The sequence below is a fragment of the Ascidia mentula genome, chromosome 2 (assembly GCF_947561715.1).
Source record: "Ascidia mentula chromosome 2, kaAscMent1.1, whole genome shotgun sequence".
In the NCBI taxonomy this organism is placed as follows: domain Eukaryota; kingdom Metazoa; phylum Chordata; class Ascidiacea; order Phlebobranchia; family Ascidiidae; genus Ascidia; species Ascidia mentula.
Window position 1 is genome coordinate 16,469,527 of NC_138567.1, and position 21,641 is coordinate 16,491,167.

The 21,641-nt window shown below is 38.3% G+C and overlaps 3 protein-coding genes and 6 non-coding genes across 20 annotated transcripts in view; 2 read left to right on the forward strand and 7 right to left on the reverse strand.

Moving 5' to 3' along the window:
- LOC145890428 (NACHT, LRR and PYD domains-containing protein 12-like) overlaps window positions 1-21,641 on the reverse strand; it is a 481,386-nt gene that overhangs the window by 377,915 nt on the left and 81,830 nt on the right. The gene's annotated exons all lie outside the window — the stretch shown is intronic.
- On the forward strand, window positions 3,274-8,307 carry LOC145888971 (dynein regulatory complex subunit 7-like). Its single transcript, XM_082979839.1, has 11 exons — window positions 3,274-3,287; window positions 3,340-3,438; window positions 3,828-3,943; window positions 4,450-4,642; window positions 4,724-4,880; window positions 5,212-5,427; window positions 5,982-6,068; window positions 6,483-6,617; window positions 7,089-7,283; window positions 7,610-7,749; window positions 8,226-8,307. The coding sequence occupies exons 1-11, from the start codon at window positions 3,274-3,276 to the stop codon at window positions 8,305-8,307; spliced, it is 1,434 nt and encodes a 477-aa protein (XP_082835965.1).
- Window positions 8,040-8,113, reverse strand: Trnai-aau (transfer RNA isoleucine (anticodon AAU)). Its single transcript has one exon. It is a non-coding gene; the product is annotated as a tRNA-Ile (tRNA).
- Trnai-aau (transfer RNA isoleucine (anticodon AAU)) lies at window positions 8,852-8,925 on the reverse strand. Its single transcript has one exon. It is a non-coding gene; the product is annotated as a tRNA-Ile (tRNA).
- On the reverse strand, window positions 10,136-10,209 carry Trnai-aau (transfer RNA isoleucine (anticodon AAU)). Its single transcript has one exon. It is a non-coding gene; the product is annotated as a tRNA-Ile (tRNA).
- On the forward strand, window positions 11,774-14,629 carry LOC145888724 (cytochrome P450 2U1-like). The gene is made up of 9 exons (XM_082979546.1): window positions 11,774-12,022; window positions 12,080-12,222; window positions 12,549-12,651; window positions 12,754-12,863; window positions 12,964-13,085; window positions 13,401-13,513; window positions 13,594-13,738; window positions 14,044-14,207; window positions 14,282-14,629. The coding sequence occupies exons 1-9, from the start codon at window positions 11,855-11,857 to the stop codon at window positions 14,591-14,593; spliced, it is 1,380 nt and encodes a 459-aa protein (XP_082835672.1). The 5' UTR covers window positions 11,774-11,854; the 3' UTR covers window positions 14,594-14,629.
- Trnai-aau (transfer RNA isoleucine (anticodon AAU)) lies at window positions 16,717-16,790 on the reverse strand. Its single transcript has one exon. It is a non-coding gene; the product is annotated as a tRNA-Ile (tRNA).
- On the reverse strand, window positions 17,966-18,038 carry Trnai-aau (transfer RNA isoleucine (anticodon AAU)). Its single transcript has one exon. It is a non-coding gene; the product is annotated as a tRNA-Ile (tRNA).
- Trnai-aau (transfer RNA isoleucine (anticodon AAU)) lies at window positions 21,550-21,623 on the reverse strand. Its single transcript has one exon. It is a non-coding gene; the product is annotated as a tRNA-Ile (tRNA).

Sequence of the window (21,641 nt, forward strand, 5' to 3'; positions counted from 1 at the left end):
TCAACGGGAATGTAATTATTCCTCATGCATTGTACGATAATTCTGTTCCAGAAACGAAATTTCTGTTCCAGTAACAAAAATTCCGTTCCCGTAACGAAACTTCGTTTCCAGTAACGAAAATTCCATTACCGTAACGAAAATTCCGTTACCGTAACGAAAATTCCATTTGTGTAATGAAATTTCTGTTCCAGTAACGAAATTTCTGTTCCAGTAACGAAATTTCTGTTCCAGTCACGAAAATTCCGTTCCCGTAAGGAAAACTCCGTTCCCGTAACGAAAATTCTATTCCAGTAACGAAAATTCCGTTCCCGTAACAAAAATTCTATTCCAGTGACGAAATTTCTGTTCCAGTAACAAAAATTCCGTTCCCGTAACGATAATTCTGTTCCATAAACGAAAATTACGTTCCAGTAACGAAAATTACGTTCTCATAACCAAAATTCTGATCCAGGCGCGAAAAATCTGATCCAGAGACAATAATTCCGTTCCCGTAACGAAAATGCTTTTCCAGGATCGAAAACTCAGTTTTTTGAACAGAATTTAGGTCGCTCAACAACAATTTTCTTGAATAACGACAATTGTGTTCTTCAATCGAAAAGTAACTTCAATGGAAATGTAATTATTCTTCTGGTACGATAATTTTGTTCCAGTAACGAAAATTCTGTTCCCGTAACGAAAATTCCGTTCCCGTAACGAAAATTCTGTTCCAGTAACAAAAATTCCGTTCCCAGAATAAAAATTCGGTTCCAGGAACGCAAATTCTGTTCCGGGAACGAAAATTATGGTCCATGCATATTTTCATCTTCCCTTAAGTGTCTACGTTTGAAAACATATATTCGTAATAAAATCAACCTTATACTGGTGAGCAAAACCAAGTTATCTTCGTCTCTTTGTCGACATCTAGTGGTAATTTTTGGCTTGGTCGATTTTCGGAACACAATTTTTAGTGCGATATTACCCAAATTGTGATTTTGGAAACACGATTCAAAAACCAAAATATGTTCCTGTAACGAAATTTTGCGTAAAAATAATGTTCCCGAAACGGTTTTTCTTATTTGGGAACGAAATTTCGTTTCTCGGAACGGTTTTGTATCGAAATTTCGGAACAAAGGCAAAAAATGTATTATGACTTTACCCTGCTATTAATCAACACAGAAACAATTCAGCCATGAAAGCCATTTTTTTAGATTTTCCTTGATCTAATTTGGACACGACTTGTAACAAACATAAGTTCGTCAACACCTATGTAAAAAGCTACAACGAATGTCAAAGTAAACCAATGTACGTGCACTGCGGGCGATGAAATGGGATTTTCAGCTCATATTGCGCTGTCTGGCGCATTCGGCGGTAAGCGAAGTTTCGTTCAAAAAGTTTTACGACAAACAATTCTGTCTCCTGTGTAACCGAAGTTAGCTTGTGCGGTTGTTGCGTTCGACTCCCCCATTGCTCGCGGGGTGATATGGCGTCGTTCGGGTCTTTTTACAACCCATCAACCTCACCAGTTCTGCAAATAATTTGCTTACGAAATTCCCCCTTTAATCGGAGTGAATTACCTCAGGTACCCCATATACCGTTAGCCACCTGTGAAACAAAATGTTCGCTGTTTCATATGCGGTTTGATGCCGCATATGAAGGCTGTGACAGTTTGCTCAGGGTTTTAGCCATTCCCAAGTATCCCCCGCCGTGTACCTGGTCGTGGCACGCGGACAGCACTTCGCTGCGCATGGCAAAGGGTACCAACACTTTCTGAACATCGTTTAAACCTGGCACCGCACCAGGGTCAGTAATGAATAGCAGCCCACCGTGAGATGAGAGCCGCTCGAAAAGGCTCCATAAGTGTTTTGTCTCTGCCGACAGGCGTTTGACGTGGCGAAAAGACGGCCTTATACCCTGTTGCACCCATTTCACTACAGGACGCAAACTTAAGTCCCCATACTGCGCTTCTGCTACATGGGTGGACTCATACCCGTACTCCGCCTTTAAATCAAGTGCAAGTACCTCTTCCAATGACTCATCCTCACGAACTGTGTAAGGGAATCCGTCATCTTCCTGTTGCCTCCGGCTGAGCGCGTCTGCGTTTGTGTGCTTCTTTCCGGGCCGGTGTTGAAGATCAAAATCGTAACTAGCCAGGTGTTCAACCCACCGAGCACATTGTCCATAGAGTTCCCTGGATCTCCACAGCCAGCGAAGGGATGAATGGTCTGTGCGCAACAGAAATTTCGATCCGAGCAAATAACTGCGATACAACTTAGTCGCAAATATGACGGCCAGCAATTCCTTGCGAGTTGTGGAATAATGCTTTTCAGCTTTGCTCAATGATCTACTGCCGTAAGCGATCACATGCTCCTTACCGTCAATTTCCTGACCTACTGCTGTGTCCGAGGCATCGGTGTCCAACACGAAGGGTCGGCTGAAGTCGGGATACTGTAGGACTGGAGCTGTTGTCAGAAGCCTTTTCAGGCTGGCGAACGCCTGCTGGCAACTGTCCGTCCAGACAAAACGACGTCCCTTTTCAGTCAATTTGTGTAAGGGGGAGGCGATACGAGCGTAATCTTTAACAAACTTTCTGTAATACGATGTAAGACCCACAAATTGACGCACCTGTTTTGCAGATTTTGGTACTGGCCAATCTTTAACTGATCGTTCCTTATCGGGGTCGTATCGTATTCCATGTTTTGACACTACGTGGCCAAGGAATCGCACTTCATCTTTGAACAGGTCGCACTTCGTGGGCTTTAGTGTAAGTCCAGCCGACTCTAGGCGTGAAAGAACATCAAGACGCTGCATGTGTTCGTTGAAATTTCTACCATAAACAATCACATCGTCTAAGTATGCGAGTGTTCCTTGCTACTCTATACCCTGCAGCACAATACGCATTAGGTGTTGGAAGCTTGCCGCTGAGTTGCATAATCCCATAGTCATCACGGTGAATTCAAACAAACCCATGTGACTGGCAAAGGCTGTCTTCTCCCTTGATTGTTCGTCCATGGGGATCTGCCAGTAGCCAGATTTCAGATCAAGGGTGGAAAAGAAACGTGACCCAGACATTTCATCCAGGCTATCATCAACCCGGGAAATAGGGCAACTGTTTTTTTTGGTTTCTTCGTTTACTTGTCGATAGTCGACGCAAAATCGCAACTCACCAGACTTCTTTTTCACCAGAACAATTGAACTTGACCATGGCGAGGTTGAAGGTCTCACGAGTCCTTGGCTTCGCATTTCGTTGATGATCTTCTCAACTTCCGTTTTATGATGAATGGACATTCTTCGAGGATGTTGACGAATTGGTGCCGCATCCCCGGTGTCGATCGAATGTCGAACAAGATCAGTCCGGCCTAGGTCAGAGTTACATGTCGAAAATGCTTTTTTGAAACATCTTGATATGCCGGCAACTTGGACTCTGCCAATTGTTATCACTCAGAAGCAATTTGAAACAAGGTAAAATTTTGATGCATATGTTATGTACTAATTTTTTTAATGCAACTTTCATTTGTATGTACTGGTGTTCATTTATGTTCTCCTAGTGAAGCCATATTGTACATGCATTTAGGCAAAAAAAAATTAATTCTCTATTTTATGCACAAAAGGTATATGTAGGGTGTAGGTTACTTCTTCATTGTGATTAGTTGGTTATTTGTAGGCCTTGGGCCCATAGTTCACATATCTTCCTCCTTTATTTCCTATATTTGGTTATAACAACAAAGAACAATTCTGACTGCATTCACTGTAATTTCAAGAAGCGAATATTGTTTGTTCAAACGAATTAAACCACATTTTTAAGCGGCGCACAAAATGTTAACAGTTTGAACAACTTTGTTGTTGTGCAGATGCCCGGTGGGCAAGAAAACGATTTTGTACAAGAAAGCAAAGCTAGAGAAATATGCAAATTATCTTCTGAAGGATGGACTGGTGAAACGTCTTAGTGTCTATGACAACAACGAGTGTAAGTTACTGATTATTTTTTTAAATGAAGGACTGCTTTGTATTTAAAACAATGAGAGCTGCAGACAGGTGTAGATACTGTTTCGACATGTAAGGTCTCATCAGTGTAGCTGGTGACCGTGGCAATGTGCTAGCTGATATACTAGCAGGCACACATACTTCCACTTTGTAAAAAGTAAACAATTACAAAAAATCACTGATGCTTTTAGTATCCAATGATGCTTTTAGTAAGATTTAGTGTCTTTGTAAATTTCTTGTCAGCTAAATCACAATAGTTTTGCTTGGCTATTCAGCTGACAAGGTCTTTGTAATTCAATAAAATTGTACTCATGAGACGTATCAGGTCGAAACAGTGGCCCTTTACTGCAGCTCACCCCAAAACACGTTTTCGTGTGATAAATTATTAGCAAATATTGACTGACAAATAATCATGTACAGTGGTCTTATGTTCACCGAATACTTAAATACTGTTAAATGATTAGGATTTGTATAATGTTTATGTTTTAGTGACGGAGCTTCGATGTGTGAGAGAATGGTTTGAGAACAGAGAAGACAAACTTAAAACTCGAATCCACGAGGGAGGAATAATTACCGAAGACTTTGTTGAGGGAAGACCTCGCTCCTTAAAGCAACATCTCTACAAAGCCAACTTTCCTGGACCAGAAGCTGATCGGACAATGCTCTTCTACGATAACGCAAGGTGACAGATTTACTGCAATCCAATCACTTTACAAATTCTATTTTTTTGTTATTTTTTAAATAAGTTTAATTTTGACGTCAGAGTGGATGGGCTGAGCAAACGAGTTGAGACACCAACAGAAATGACCGAACATTTCGTCAATCGCGACGACTTTCTCTACTTCCGTCACGTGATCTTTGGCAAACGCCAAAAGAAAGTTGCACCTGCTACGTCAGAGGGGACTCCCCGACCCATACTGGTAAATTATTTCACCATTTTGTCTTAAACGTTTTTGAGAGCTTGGTTTTACTTAAAATACGTACGCTGAAGTCATTTTGGGGATGTTCAAGGCATTTATATCATATGTTTTGCCACGCTTGTAAAATAAGTAGGGCAGCTCCTGAGAAATGTGGGGCCCGATTAAAAAACAAGGCCTGAATTTAAACTAAAAAGATCTCACTATTTTTATCGGAAGGCCACCTGCTTATAACAACTATTATTGCTCACACAGTATCTTTTCATGTAAATTGCGTAATTTTTTACATATTAATATCTATGTATTAAATTAATATATTTTCAATTTTCCACAGAAAATAACTGAAAAGTTTTATCGCAATCTGGAGAAAAAGGCAAACGAGGATGTTTCCGAACAACTGTTTGTTTTGTCTAAGGACAAGATACAGATAACTTACCACAGGGAGGAGGGTAACGTCACCGCATCGACACGTGACTTCTTCAAACCCCCCAACGCAGAGGAAAAGGGGGGCAATCTGCAGTGGTCACCAGATATGTCGATCACCTTTCAGGTAGTTGGTTTACTTGCACGGAAATTTCTTATTATAAATTTGCCGAAATACAACTATTTTTTGAAAGATTCAAAAGATAGAGCTTTCTTAATAAAGGAATCAAAACGTTTCAACCACATATCATGACCGTCGTTCATTATTTACATTTGTGTTATTAGCAATTTGCGATGTTCGTATATTTCTAACATAGAGTTTGTTGTTCAAAATAATGGCATGACTAAGTAACATTGATTGTAATATACGCATTTGTTTGTTGGCAAGGTTCAGAGAACAATATTTTGCTTCACTGGGCTACGTAACGTTCTTTGCTTGGGGTTGTTCTTTAACTTTTGTATTAAGAAGCACTTTGCTATGACATAATCAAGCTTGACGATCACTACAAAAGCAGTGTACGTTGCTTTAACAGCATAATGACAAGCTTTTTCACAATAAGTGACACTCTAGGTCTTGGCAAATTTGTCTCGTGGTTTTAAAATATAGTATTTTAAGTTTTAATAGCTAGGTATTTATTTTCTAGTATTTTTCAAAAATAATTTGACATTTACTAATTTCAGGTCAATCCACGAGATGCCAATATTAAGAATCTCGCAGTTTATGAGAATCTGGTTGATTTGATTCAAATCGAACAAAAAAGTATCCAGGTAATAACGGAAGTTTTTTGCAATTAAAATTTACTTTCAAGCCATCTTTACCAGCTTCAGTTTTTAACTAAACATTAAGAAAATCTTATCAAGCATTTATGTGCTGCCGTACATATAAGGATTATGTAAATTTTATGCTTCGCACATTCCGATGCAGCTTTGTTAATTTGACCATTTTCATCGTTGAAATTAAAGAACCTTAGTTCAGACTTACGCATATGTAGATGTACTGGGCAGTTCAAATCCATTTTAAACCTTCATAAGTGTAGTGAGTGCACTGCATATAAACGCCAGCCAAACTTTTGCAAAACGAAGATTTTTGCATCAGCACAGAAATATCATCATGTGAAATTACGTGAAAGAATCGTGGGTTCATTTTAACTCTCTGCACAACTTAACGATATTTTTTCTTAGGTTGTAAGATCGTCTGAGGAGGAAATTCGTGAGATTTTGATGGATCGCCAGAAAGAGGAACTGGCATCCGAACTCTCAATATCAGTTTACGACACAGAGCGAAACGAAAAAGCCAAGAAACACAGGAAGGAGCTTGTAAGAAAAAGTTTATATGTTTTTTATTCAAACCATGCGGAACCAATGATTGGTTTGATCTATTCATCCCGAATGGTTTTGACGACATGCCTCAATATAAAAAACTCATTGAGATTTACTATTATTTGTTAAATAAAATCACTTATGATAAGCAATGTGGAGCCAATAATATGAATTGTGTATAAGCTGCAGACAGATGGCCACTGTTTCGACCTAAAAGGTCTCATCAGTGCAGCTTGGCCGTTTGGTCAGCAAAGTCGTCTGATAGTCAAACCAGCTGCACTGATGAGACCTTTTGGCCATCTGTCTGCAGCATATACACAAAATCACTTATAATTTGCACTCAAAGTTATAACTTACATGTACAATAAACTTGATGCATAATATGGCATTGGCACCCATAAAACCATAAAGGTGATCTGTTTGCGGAACCACTTTTATTTAGGACGTTTTTAAACTCTTTTTTACCAGGAGCGGCTCGCCCTTGAGGAAAAACTACGGAGACAGGAAATGGAGATGGATTATTTGGCTCCGTTCCTCGCCCAGATCGGGAATCCCGACAAGATCAACAAAACACAGGCGTTTAAACTGAAGGAAGATTGCTTGGCGGATTTGAAGCAGAGACTCATCGATAAAGCAAATCTCATACAGCGTAGATTTGAACAGGTAACATATTGGGAAACTAAAAGCATCTATAAACGGCCGCAATCGTTGCGATATATGCATTACAAATGCATACAAACACATAAATTGTGCATGGAATCAGGTGTTTTTGGAGATTTTTGCCCGACTTGGTCGAAAATCTTCGTTTCTTACTTCAATCCCTGAAATTTGTGACGCAATAACTTAATTACAAAAACATGCCAGCCATAATGATCAGTTAGGTATATTTGCTAACATTCGTGATCGAGAACAATCAAAGCAAGCAAACCTATAACACGCGATGCCGTCAAGTGGAAAAAAATATCGTTTCAAACGACCACTTATTTTAGGAAACTTCTGAACTCCATAAGAAACAACAAGATTATCAACAGAAACAGGTGGCGATGACCAAAGAAGACGAAGAACAGTATTTTAACTACTGCTCCGAGGCTATGTTCCGAATCCATATTCTAGAACTTCGACTGAACAGGTGAGTACAATATTATTACAGAAGACAGTGATTGATAACCGCTAACAAAAAGCAGATCCGGTTGATCACAAGCAACAAAGTATATAGCAGACGTTTTGTTGTTTAAGTTACGTTTTGTAACAGCATAATTATTGAGGTTTATTTTAGGGAACTCTTGATGATGTTTCAGGGTAATGTATAAAGTTTGAGCTGTGTCGCCTTATTTGGAATTGTGAATTAAAAATAACTATTTGTTGTATTACGTTGTAGTGAAAATATTGTAAGCGTACAAAGTGGTCAAAAATCGTAATTGGCCAGTACGGGGCTCGAACCCGCGACATTCGCGTTATTAGCACGACGCTCTAACCAACTGAGCTAACCGGCCGGACCCTCGTCATCACCAAATGCGTAACGTTGTTTGAGTTTATGTATGTAACCCCTTGCGTTTTGCTGATGAATGGTAAATACGTAATGTGAACAAATTTTTTTTTTTTCAGACATAAGCAGATGGCGCCGCACAAATACATGCAATTGGAACAAAAACTGAGACAAGATCCAAGGCTATCGCTTTATTTCTAATTCCTTTATCGTTTTTTAAAGCGAAATGTTTTTTGTAGACTGTTCACTGTTGTAATGAATAAAACTTTTTATGATGGTTGTGCTAAAATGTTCAGAGATGTCTTTGTGTTGCAACTTAAAAACAACTCGACTGCGATTGTTTTTTAGTCATATAATTCACCGCCGTGCGTGATCAAGTTCAAGATATTGCTACAAGACTGAACATTATTGTTCAAATATGTTTTTAATTTAAGCACCGACTGTTTATGACGTACTTAACTCTCTTCTATGTAAACATATCTTTGTAAACAATATATGACATGACCGGATATAACTGCACGAAAGCATAAAAATGTGTATATTGTGTTATGTTGGTCTTCAACACAAAACTAGGCAGTGGAACACCGTAGTTGCCACATAAAACCGAATCGCCAATCAGGCACAAAAATATCCCAACGTTATTGTGGCAGTGTTTTATGAGCAACTGCATTATCTCGTTGCAACGAATAGCACACATATGGGAAAAAAGAGTAAAAGTAATAAAATGTTCATTCCTAATAAAAGCTGGCCAGTACGGGGCTCGAACCCGCGACATTCGCGTTATTAGCACGACGCTCTAACCAACTGAGCTAACCGGCCGGACGACCGTCATCACCAAACACGTGAAAACCTTGTACGAGTAACTGCAGGGCAGCACACGGCTTAATAACATTTTTTTACCTGTGTTTGTGTGCCTTTGTTTTCACCTTTGTGTTCAAGCATTTTTTTTTACATATATTGCCTTTCAACAAAAGGAGAATTCTTACTCTACAAACATATAAGCCGATAGCGGCGCACAACTGGAACGGACTAAAGTAAATGCAGAAATTTGGAATCCCATGTTATGAATGTGCCATCGCATGCTGCTCGTCACAAGGTTAAATAATATGATAAAATATATTTAAAATATCATCATGTTTTTACAAAACGCAGCAACACAGAGGGTAAAACGTCTTATTTCTCTGTCGTCCTTATTTTCGGTTACACCTCGATGGCAACCCTGTTTATTGGTCAGTTTGTTGAATATTCGCTCATTTGCACGATGTGGCAACAACGTTTCGAAAACCAAAAATTTTTAACCAGGTTCAAAATGCCAGCAATTCGTGGAAAATATGAATTCGTGGAAATAAGGTTGGTATGGTTTTTGAAACGTTTTTACGAAATTTTTGCCCGATTTGGTCAAAAAAACTTCGTTCCTTACTTCAACGCCTAAAAGTCGTGACGTAATAACCTACTTACAAATGCATGGCAGCTATGATGATCAGTTAGATATATTTGCTAACAAAATTTGTGATCGAGAACAATCAAAGCAAGCAAAACTAACACGCGATGCAGTCAGTGGAAAAAAATTGCGTTTCAAACGTCGATTTCTTTCCGTTAACTTCTGAACTCCACAAGAAACAACAAGATTATCAACAGAAACAGGTGGCGATGACCAAAGAAGACGAAGAACAATATTTTAACTACTGCTCCGAGGCTATGTTCCGAATCCATATTCTAGAACTTCGACTGAACAGGTTGTGTCCAGTATTATTACAGAACACAGTGATTGATAACCGCTAATAAAAAGCAGATCCGGATGATCACAAGCAACAAAGTATATAGCAGACGTTTTGTTGTCAAATTACGTTTTGTAGCAGCATAATTATTGAGGTTTTTTTAGGGACCTCTTGATGATGATTCATGGTAGTGTATAAAGTTTGAGCTGTGTCGCCTTATTTGGAATTGTGAATTTAAATAAAAAAAAACATTTTTTCCATTACGTTGTTCGTAAAATATGGAAAGCGTTAAAAATGGTTAAAATCGTTACTGGCCAGTACGGGGCTCGAACCCGCGACATTCGCGTTATTAGCACGACGCTCTAACCAACTGAGCTAACCGGCCGGACGCTCGTCGTCACCAAATGCGCAAGGTTGTTTGAGTTTACGTATGTAACGCCTTCCGCTTTGCTGATGAATGGTAAATACGTAATGTGTAATGTGAACAAATGTTTTTTTGCAGACATAAGCAGATGGCGCCGCACAAATACATGCAATTGGAACAAAAACTGAGACAAGATCCAAGGCTATCGCTTTATTTCTAATTCCTTTATCGTTTTTTGAAGCGAAATGTTTTTTGTAGACTGTTCACTGTTGTAATAAATAAATATTTGTATGATGGTCGTACTGAAATGTTCAAAGATATTTTTGTGTCGTTAGTAGCTAAATGCACTTTCACATGAACCTTGGATATATTAGTGCCTAGTTTTCATGTCTTCAACAATTCATACAAAAGAAGAGGTCGCATAAAAACAGGGATTATTACTAAAATATTTGTGCAATGCCGTGCAATGTTTATGTACCTGGCTTTTCAGTGGAATTGTACTAAAAAAGGTTATTTTATTCCCTGTAATGTTTGCTTTAAGTATTACAAGAATGTTTCTCACTGAGATCAACTTGATTCAGCGAAGATCCAATAACCTAACCTGAAATCCAAAGTGACACGAATGGCGCTCGGGCTGGCTTAATCGACCGTTAAAGCGGATATTAGCTGGATATTATTGTTTAGTGAGGTCGCTTGTAGCAATAAACCTCATGTGAGTCTGTGACGTCGGTCAAGAACACCAATCGCGTCATTTATACTGATGATGACATAAGTTTTTGTCGAAACGTCTTATTTTAAAATGATAGTGTTTATAACAATATGGGCCAGTCTCTTTATACTCAGAAGAACGAAAAAGTTTTTTAAAATGGCTATCCGCAGTGACGTATCCACAACGTGATCAATTTCAAACGCAGAAGATGAAACAAAGCGTAGCGGCGGTTACGCCTGACAGTGTTTGTCTGTTACGCCCACCGCTTGTAATCGTCTTCCACACATTTTAGTTGAGCGCATGGGACTTGTCGTAGACTGCAGTGCATAGTAAGTAAGGCACGTATGGAATCTGAGGCCCATGCATGAAAGCTTGTAGAATAAAACTGGTTTAAATCGGCTAAAAGAAAGGACGAAATTTTTTTCAGACTGGTTTTAAAGCCAGCACTTTATAACAATACAATTAGCAAAATGCAACTGTTAAAATTCGAACCGCAAAACAATAATTTTTAGTGAACGCTCAGTATATGCCTAGTTGATAATCAACGTCTGTTTCTCTTGGTTGTTAATGCTTTTATGATTCGTGTGGGTGATGTAAAAGCAACACAGAGACAAGCTATAATTCTTTGCTACAATGCTAGTTGCGGAAGTACGTGACAAATTATTGTAACGTCACACCCAACACAGTTGGCATATCACGAAGTTGCAACAAGTGCAGCTTACCGCGGAAACAGTGTTAAGAGCCTCAGTAACGTACAAATAGCCCCATGTTTCAGATACAACCACATTATTTTATTGTCACGATCTTTCAAAATTCAGCTTTTGTATGAATACTGAAATGGAAACCTCAATTTTTCTGTTGCAGATAAACATGATTGAATATCTGAGTTTCAATGGTGCTACTGCGTTTTTTGCTGTTGCATTGGGCCTTTTGTATTGGTATCGCAGACCTAAAAACATGCCACCTGGTCCCAGGGGAATACCTTTGTTAGGAGTTATCCCCTTTCGCGGTTCACATTTTGCAAATAAACTTGCGAAGTGGGGAAAGACATACGGTCCCATCATGTCGGTACGGTTTGGTCGACAGGATTGGATTGTTCTCAACAACTACGATGCCATAAACGAGGTAAAGTGCTCACAACTGTAGTGGTTCAAATCGGATGAAAACTTGTTTATTTTTCAGGCCTTGGTAAAGTGCCACGAATCCTTTTCTGGACGACCTAAAGTGCCGGTGATCGAAGTAATTTCACGTGGAAACGGAGTAATTCTCACCGATGGAAAGAAATGGAAAGCTCAACGAAAGTTTGGACTGATGACGCTTCGAGAGTAAGAATGTATTGTTGTAAAATAGGATATGCCTAAATGCATCAGTACGCTTTATGGTAAATCATGATAAAATATTTTCATGTATATGTTTTTATACCTTTATCATGAACACATAGGACAACTGTTATTCATGATAAAGGTATTAAAGGACAAATTATAGTGTATCAAAATTTCACCTCCAAGGAATTTATGTCATGGTTAAAACTAAAGTAAAAACACAGAATGTAAAAAAAACATTGATTTTGATTCGTTTTGAACACATTAAGTTGGTATTAAACGCAGCAAATTAATAACACTCACATAAACATTATACATAAAATGTTCAGTTTCGGAATGGGAAAACACAGCATGGAGGTTCGTGTTTTGGAAGAAGTCGAATATATGAACGAAGAAATAAGAAAACATCAAGGAAATCCATTTTTTATTAAAGTAAACAATTCTCAATGGTTTATTCACGTATAAACTAAAGTTACGCCAACCAAAATAATTCGATCTTGGCAATAATTTAGAAACATAACTTTTACATTCCAGGAAATTTTGGAGAATACTGTTTCAAACGTGATATGCAAGGTTGTATTTGGAGTACGCTTCCACTATAACGACCCATGGTTTACAACTTTATTGCACATCATACAAAAATGGTGGGTAGCATCGAGTAGAAGAAAATTTAATGTTCTTGATTTATTTGACCTCGAGTATTCGACTTTATTTTGAATTTCCAATATGCACAATTATTTACAGGTTGACAGACCCGAAAATGAGCGGTGTAATGGGTACCTTTGCATTTGCACCATGGTTGCAGTACATTCCACCTTTTTCCTGGTATATGAACAAACTTGTGGAGGACATCGCTTTTGAGACAAGTTAGTCGTATACTTTTGGGCCAAAAATGTTGGTTCCTGGGCATTCGAAATTCATGATAACAAGAGAGTTTTTTTCTGAGACTTCAGCGGTGGTTGTTTTAGTTGAATTTTGAAATAGTTGAAAAGACAAAAGCAAAACCAAAAATTACCACCATGTTACAAAACGTGGTTTTTTGGTATCATGCAATGTTGCAAAAAAATCCCTCTGGCAGAGGATGAAAAGGGCATGGTTAATTTTGATTTTACCGCAAATTTTACTATCATGGCGGCACAAAACTCTTTCGCAAGAACGAATTTGTATTTAATTCAATGCAGGTGAATTTGAAAAGAAAGTGAAAGAGCACGAGGAAAATTTCCAGAAAGATGAGTTGCGTGATTTTATCGACGCTTTTCTTGTGGAGATGCGAGAGGGCAAGGATACTTTTACTGTGAGAATTTACACTTTGCTTTTGAAGTACTTGAATACGAGCCTCACTTAACAAATTGCTGCAAACTGGCTTTTTTGCAGCTTATGCAGCTGCTTCACTACATACGAGACTTGTTTGTGGCCGGCACTGAAACAACATCAAGTTCTCTTGCTTGGGCTGTTCTTTGTCTTGTTCATTATCCAGAAACACAGAAAAAGTTGTACAAAGAAATCATCAATGTTATTGGTACAGTTTACTCGTCAATTAATTATATGTTTACATTTCTCAACGTATTTGAATTTACGCTGGCACGTCAATGCCATGTTTTCTTTAAATCACAAACAATTACAACTTTGTTCATATTTCCATGAATGCAAACGTTGCTATGTAACGTAAAATTACGTTACAGGTAGCATTTCATGTAAGTTATTTTGAATTTAGTGGTTTAAAGAAAACATGGCATTGACGTATTCCCTGCTGTGCAGAGGAGTGCAACAGATTGAAAATCTAATTGAACATTTCCAATTGTCCTAATAATTGTTGTGGCGCAGGAGAAAGTGTAAAACCTTCCATGTCATTGAAAGGCGACACGCCTTACGTATCTGCATTCATACAAGAACTTCAGAGATACCGTACGTTGCTTCCTTTAAGCGTACCTCATTCAACATCGAATAATACGAACGTGGGAGAATTTCACATTCCGAAAGGCACTACAGTAAGATCGCATCCTAATAAACTTAAAAGCCATAATTCTATCCATGAAAACTACAGTCATCAATTCCATTGCAGGTTATTCCGAATATCTGGGCTGTTCATAACGACCCAAACCTTTGGGACGAACCGGAAAAGTTCAAACCAGAGCGGCACTTGGACGCCGACGGTCGATTCGTCAAATCAAATTACGTCATACCGTTTTCAGTAGGACCACGACATTGCCTCGGAAAACTTTTGGCTCAAATTGAACTTTTTGCATTTTTGATTTCAATGGTTCAAAACTTCGAATTTTCATCGGCACCTGGAAATCTTCCTGATATTGATAAAGGCTCCAAAGGAACTGTGTTCTCACCGTATGCTTATGAAATTGTAGCCAATGAAAGATAATTGTAAATATAAGTTTGGGAATTCCAAACATCTAATTGTGTAATACAAAGTTTCCGCTATGTGGCTTGAGTTATTTTATGATTCAATTTGTTGTTTGCTGCATATTATTTCAATTTTTAGTGCATGGTGCAGAAATGAGCATTATTTAAAGAATTTCTTTATGCGGCAAACCTCATTAAAAACTGTGGGTTTTTAAATTGTCGTTGTACAACGCTTCGGTCAATTCGTTTGTAAAGTAATTCTTAGTCAGTGATTTTGTTTCAATCTACGAAATATATTTGTTGTTTTCATTTTCCGCTTTGCAATCAAATAAAAGTTTTTAATGGCTTGTCTGATATCTACAACAAATTGAGCGCATTTCGCCAATATCAAGGGCGACGATTTGGCAGATGAGGAACTTCATTCAAGAACGTTTTAACAATGCTATTAGCACAATGGGTTAAATCTGTTGGCCATTAAAGCTGCGAAACAACAAAAAGGTTTGCAAAGACCCGAAATGTCATCTTATTTTACTTATCGACAAATTTGTTAGTATTTTGTTTGCAGGTTGTCCCGAATACCAGGGCAGTTCACAACGACCGCAACTTATGGGACGAATAGCGAAGGAACAGCAAACGTAAACCAACCAAAACTGTTGTGCAAATGGGGATTACGAAGCAAAAACATATTTTTGGGATTTCCTCAAACAATTTCCGACAAAGAAATTAAAATTTTTATTTACCATAGTTTCAGAAGTCACATAAAAATTGCAAGATATTTCTTGCAGCGTGCCTCAGGGCTCAACTATTGGTCCGCTACTGTTTCCCATTTACATAAATGATAACGCAGTAATATTTCATGCAATGGCATGATTGCCCCACTGCGCAGGTCCTTGCTTGGCGATCACAGCTATCGCGATCATTAGGTTTGCAGGCTTGGCAACCCAGGCATTGCAGCCAGCTGGATCAGCCACTTTTTTCCGACAAGTCGGAGCAAGATTTGAAAAATCAAGCTCCCGGTGAGGTTTGAACTCACGACCCTGGGCTAACCAGGCCCAACGCTCTACCAACTGAGCTAAGTGGTTTCACGGGGTATACTGTGGCCAAGGTACACTGGTGCGCAAACGCACAACTTGCCAGGCAACCTTCACATATACGTAGGGGATCTCTACCACCGTATCAGATAACGCAGTAATATTCCATACAATGGCATGATTGGCAGGATCGCCCCACTGCGCATAAATGATCTGCCAAATTAAAGCTCCTTCAACACAACATTTTTTGCAGATGATACACGTCTGTGAACGGGGCTGGAACCCGCGACATTCGCGTTATTAGCACGACGCTCTAACCAACTGAGCTAACCGGCCGGACGGCCGTAAACACCGAACCCGTGAAATTGCTTGAGTTTATGTATGTAACCCCTTGATTTTTTCCTGTTTCTTGATAAATACTTAATAATGTGTAATGCGAACAAAGGTTTTTTTGCAGACATAAGCAGATGGCGCCGCACAAATACATGCAATTGGAACAGAAACTCCAATTTTTGAACAGAAAGACAAGATCCAAGGCTATCGCTTTATTTCTAATTCCTTCATCGTTTTTTGAAGCGAAATGTTTTTTGTAGACTGTTCACTGTTGTAATGAATAAATATTTTTGTAACGGTCGTGCTAAAATGTTCAGAGATATTTTTGTGTTGCAATCTAAAAACAACTCGACTGTGATTGTTTTTTAGTCATATAATTCACCACCGAGCGTGATCAAGTTCAAGATATTGCTACAAGACTGAACATTATTGTTCAAATATGTTTTTTAATTTAAGCAGCGACTGTTTATGACGTACTTATCTCTCTTCTATGTAAACATATCTTTGTAAACAATATATGACATGACCGGATATAACCGCACGAAAGCATAAAAATGTGTATATTGTATTATGTTTGGTCTTCAACACAAAACTAGGCAGTGGAACACCATAGTTGTCACATAAAACCGGATCGCCAATCAGGCACGAAAAATATCCCAACGTTATTGTGGCAGTGTTTTATAAGCAACTGCATATTGGTCTTTATCTCGTTGCAACGAAAAGCACACATATGGGAAAAAAGAGTAAAAGTAATAAAATGTTCATTCCCAATAAAAGCTGGCCAGTACGGGGCTCGAACCCGCGACATTCGCGTTATTAGCACGACGCTCTTACCAACTGAGCTAACCGGCCGGACGACCGTCATCACCAAACACGTGAAAACCTTGTACGAGTAGCTGCAGGGCAGCACACGGCTTGATAAAAATTTTTACCTCTGTTTGTGTGCCTTTGTTTGCACCTTTGTGTTCAAGCATTTTTTTACATATATTGCCTTTCAACAAAAGGAGAATTCTTACTTTACAAACATAAAGGCCGGTAGCGGCGCACAACTGGAACAGAAACTGAAGTAAAGGCAGAAATTTGGAATCGTCACAAGGCTAAATAATTTGATAAAATATATTTAAAAGATCATCTTGTTTTTACAAAACGTAGCAACACAGAGGGTAAAACGTTTTATTTCTCTGTCGTCCTTATCTTCGGTTACACCTCGATGGCAACCCTGTTTGTTGGTCAGTTTGTTAAATATTCGCTCATTTGCCCGATTTGACATCAACATTTCGAAAACAAAAAAATTTTAACCAGGTTCAAAATGCCAGCAATTCGTGGAAAATATGAATTCGTGGAAATAAGGTTGGTATGGTTTTTCAAACGTTTTTAAGAGATTTTTGCCCGATTTGGTCAAAAAACTTCGTTTCTTACTTCAACGCCTAAAAGTCGTGACGTAATAACCTACTTACAAAAGCATGGCAGCCATAATGATCAGTTAGATATATTTGCAAACAAAATTTGTGGTCGAGAACAATCTAACCAAGCAAAACTAACACGCGATGCAGTCAGTGGAAAAAATATCGTTTCAAACGTCGACTTCTTTCCGGAAACTTCTGAACTCCACAAGAAACAACAAGATTATCAACAGAAACAGGTGGCGATGACCAAAGAAGACGAAGAACAATATTTTAACTACTGCTCCGAGGCTATGTTCCGAATCCGTATTCTAGAACTTCGACTGAACAGGTGAGTCCAGTATTATTACAGAACACAGTGATTGATAACCGCTAATAAAAAGCAGATCCGGTTGATCACAAGCAAGAAAGTATATAGCAGACGTTTTGTTGTTAAGTTACGTTTTGTAGCAGCATTATTATTGAGGAATTTTTTAGGGAACTCTTGATGATGATTCATGGTAGTGTATAAAGTTTGAGCTGTGTCGCCTTATTTGGAATTGTGAATTTAAATAAAAAAAAACATTTCTTCCATTACGTTGTTCGTAAAATATGGAAAGCGTTAAAAATGGTTAAAATCGTTACTGGCCAGTACGGGGCTCGAACCGCGACATTCGCGTTATTAGCACGACGCTCTAACCAACTGAGCTAACCGGCCGGACGCTTGTCATCACCAAATGCGTAAGGTTGTTTGAGTTTACGTATGTAACGCCTTCCGCTTTGCTGATGAATGGCAAATACGTAATGCGTATTGCGAACAAATGTTTTTTTGCAGACACAAGCAGATGGCGCCGCACAAATACATGCAATTGGAACAAAAACTGAGACAAGATCCAAGGTTATCGCTTTATTTCTAATTCCTTTATTGTTTTTTAAAGCGAAAAGTTTTTTGTAGACTGTTCACTGTTGTAATGAATAAATATTTTTATGATGGTCGTGCTAAAATGTTCAAAGATGTAATTCACCGCCGTGCGCGATCAAGTTTAAGATATTGCTACAAGTCTGAAAATTATTGCTTAAATATGTTTTGCAATTTAATGGCATTTTTCAAACATATTTTGGAATACCGATAACACTAACTTATCCTACTTTGAGTGAAACCGGCAATCCATGTAATACTACATGGTAAGCAAAGCTCAGTTTTGCAGAGTGTGTGCTATAACATCGTGCGCAGACAACGTGCAAAATAATCGTTGACAAAAATTACAACAAACGTTAATCGACGCAAACAACATCGGTAAATATGGTTGCTGGCATGTTTACAAGTTGCGGTGACAAAAAAATTTTCGAGCAATGGATGGCAAGATTTATGACTTAAACTTTTATGGAAGTGAAATGTTGTGTGTGAGGCATGTTGTCAGTTAAAAGTTATCTTTTATGCCATTTACACTTTATAAAGTTTTAACGGCAGCGACAGTGCGGTATTTTATTATAAAGTATGTAGATATATCAATTTTCTCCGTGAGGTTTCACCTATTTTGGTTCCCAACGAATGAAGCTGATTGTAAAGTCACCACAAAGTGGAAGTCTTTGCTTGGCCGTTTGGTCAGCAAAGTCGTCTGAAAGTCACACCAGCTGCACTGATGGGACCTTTTAGGTCGAAACAGTGGCCATCTGTCTGCAGCTTACACAATTATATCAATTTCGCCTAAACGGCTTCGTCAATTTCTGTACAGAATAGAATAAAAACACGAATATGAAAAGGTCAATATTCATTTCTGGGTAAAATTTACGCAACTCCAAAACCAAGACGTTCGTTTTTGTTCATTGTTCTTTGTGTGCTGGGGGTGACAGTAACCCTTCTATGTTTAACCTTATCTTTTTCTTTTTTGGACCCTAACGATCCTCCTTTTTATCGAAGTATATTTGTCATGAGTAAGCAAGCTGTCTCGTTTTTGCCTACGGAAATAAACGTTTTCATACCGCCAATTTAATCATGGTTTATTCGACCTGTTTTTATGTGGCCCTGACTCTACTGGCAAAAGTGGAGGGGATGAACAATACGGAAATGTTCAACGCCACTGACGATTCCAATGCAACTTCCTGTGATGATATGATGACACACGTACCAGCAAGTGGGTATGTTAGGGTAAAGGAAGTGAAGAACAAATTGCTTTCTTCATTGTATGTTTGGGCCTCTTAATCCTATTAAAAAATTCTGAATGCAAAGCAAGTTTGAAAATATGCTATAGCCAAAACTTGCTAATTCGATACCATGCAAAATACCATGGTCAATTTTTTCTCCAAAACCAGCAGAAATTCTTATAAAAGGTTGATATATCTGGAGTGCAATCCATACGAAGATATGAAGAAGTAAATACTCATAAATATGCTTTATGTTTCGACAATCCAAAAGTTGAAAAACTCAACACAACATTACAAATTTATTCACCGGTGTAAATTGCTGTTTTTTTAGAATACAACACTAGCTTTGAAGTTCTGTGGAGCTTTGAAGGTCAGGGGAGTTGGATTAACACAGGCGACAAATACTGGAGTCGAATATATGACTCAACACCAACTTTTGGAACTGGGCCAATTGCAGCCGAACATGGTAACAACGACGCAAGGAAATTCAGATTCATGCACTATCCCATGAGTGTTGTAAAAGAGTGCCTGGCATCAGCGTGTTATAATTTATTTGGTTCGGGTTGACACTCTTATATTTGGTTGAATATCAGTGAAAATGTGTTTACAAAAATGTACTAAATAACATATATCAATGCCCACATTACTTTGGATTCATATAATGCCGATCTATATGTACTTATTCTTTTTTCCATATAAAGCTTCAAAACAAATATTTACCATTGAAATAGAACTTAGTTTAAATTTTAGGAACGTTTTATCTTTACACGGAGGCATCAAACGTTGACTCTGGTACTCAATTTGTTCTGGAAACTGTCGGAGAATTAGTCGGATGTTTTTGTTTTCACTTTCTGCAACAACACAACGTGGTTAATGACGGGATGCCACATCACATATTCCATGTGTTCGTTAATGAAGAGAAAAAGTTGGAAATTGTCAACGAAACTTCAGTGTGGAAACGTTATCACATTCAAGTGAAATCGGTCGAACCTGTGAAGGTACGCGAGTGTCTCTGCTTGTTCACTGTCTGTAATTGATGGCATTCATCGAGATTCGGAATAAATATTTATGTTTGGCGATAATTAAATGTGTAGACTTGCGATATAACAAAGAAAAAGGGAAAAAATAAACAACTTCTTTCGGAAATTTGTTAATTAATATACTTTATGGGACCTTTTTCGCCACATTGGTATTCGAGGACAAAATATCGTGGTCACAAATTCCGGTCGGATTTTCTTCTCATGCTGGGTCCTCTAATCCACCGTGCGACTAATACGGTTTACGGTGATCAATTTTTGTTAATGCCCGTTTTTTTTAGATCAAGCTTGTTGGTATCCGTGGAGTGAACATCATGGGTGATATGGCAGTTGATGACTTGTTTTTCACCCCAGGAAAATGCCCAGATTATGAGAATTAACGACTGATCCTGATGTAAAAAAATTATAAGACCTAACAGTTTATTATGTTTAAATATTACTACGTAATAATATAAGGATCTTTTTGAAGTTATTATTTCTTATGTCCACGTCAGCTGAATTTCCAACTATATTAAAATTAAATTCCAGTCAATGTCAGGATATGTGAATTGTAGAATGTGTCATCAAATGGAAATATTTGTTGAGCTTCTTTAAGCAACGATTGTTTATTAAATACATTATGTACCGGTCACAAACTCTTCTATGTAAACATATCTATGTAAACAATATATCGTATGACCGGATATAACCGCACCAAATATTCTCATCGAAGAAGCAATAGCGAAATCATAAAAATGTGTATATTGTGTTATGTTTGGTCTACAACACAGAATTAAGCAGTGGAACACCACAGTTGTCACATAAAACCCAATCGCCAATCAGGCATGGAAAAACTCTTCTGAACGACGCCCTTACAGCTTTTCTGTAATACAGACATGGAGCAAAATTGAACGGAATTGTCAAATGTCAATCACTGCTGGTCTAAATAAAAGTTATTGTGGCAGTGTTTTATGAGCAACTACAAATTGGTCTTTATCTCGTTGCAACAAAAAGCACACATATGGGAAAAAGATTAAAAGTAACAAAATATTCGTTGCTAATAAAAGCTGGCCAGTACGGGGCTCGAACCCGCGACATTCGCGTTATTAGCACGACGCTCTAACCAACTGAGCTAACCGGCCGGACGCTCGTCATCACCA

Bases quoted from the DNA above. Each gene is read 5' to 3' on its own strand.
- LOC145888971 (XM_082979839.1), top strand. The intron at 4,643-4,723 runs GTGACAGATTTA...TTTTGACGTCAG, and splicing joins CTCTTCTACGATAACGCAAG to AGTGGATGGGCTGAGCAAAC. The intron at 7,750-8,225 runs GTGAGTACAATA...TTTTTTTTTCAG, and splicing joins CTAGAACTTCGACTGAACAG to ACATAAGCAGATGGCGCCGC.
- LOC145888724 (XM_082979546.1), top strand. From the start codon at position 11,855: ATGCCACCTGGTCCCAGGGGAATACCTTTGTTAGGAGTTATCCCCTTT. The intron at 12,223-12,548 runs GTAAGAATGTAT...TAAAATGTTCAG, and splicing joins GGACTGATGACGCTTCGAGA to TTTCGGAATGGGAAAACACA. The intron at 14,208-14,281 runs GTAAGATCGCAT...ATTCCATTGCAG, and splicing joins ACATTCCGAAAGGCACTACA to GTTATTCCGAATATCTGGGC.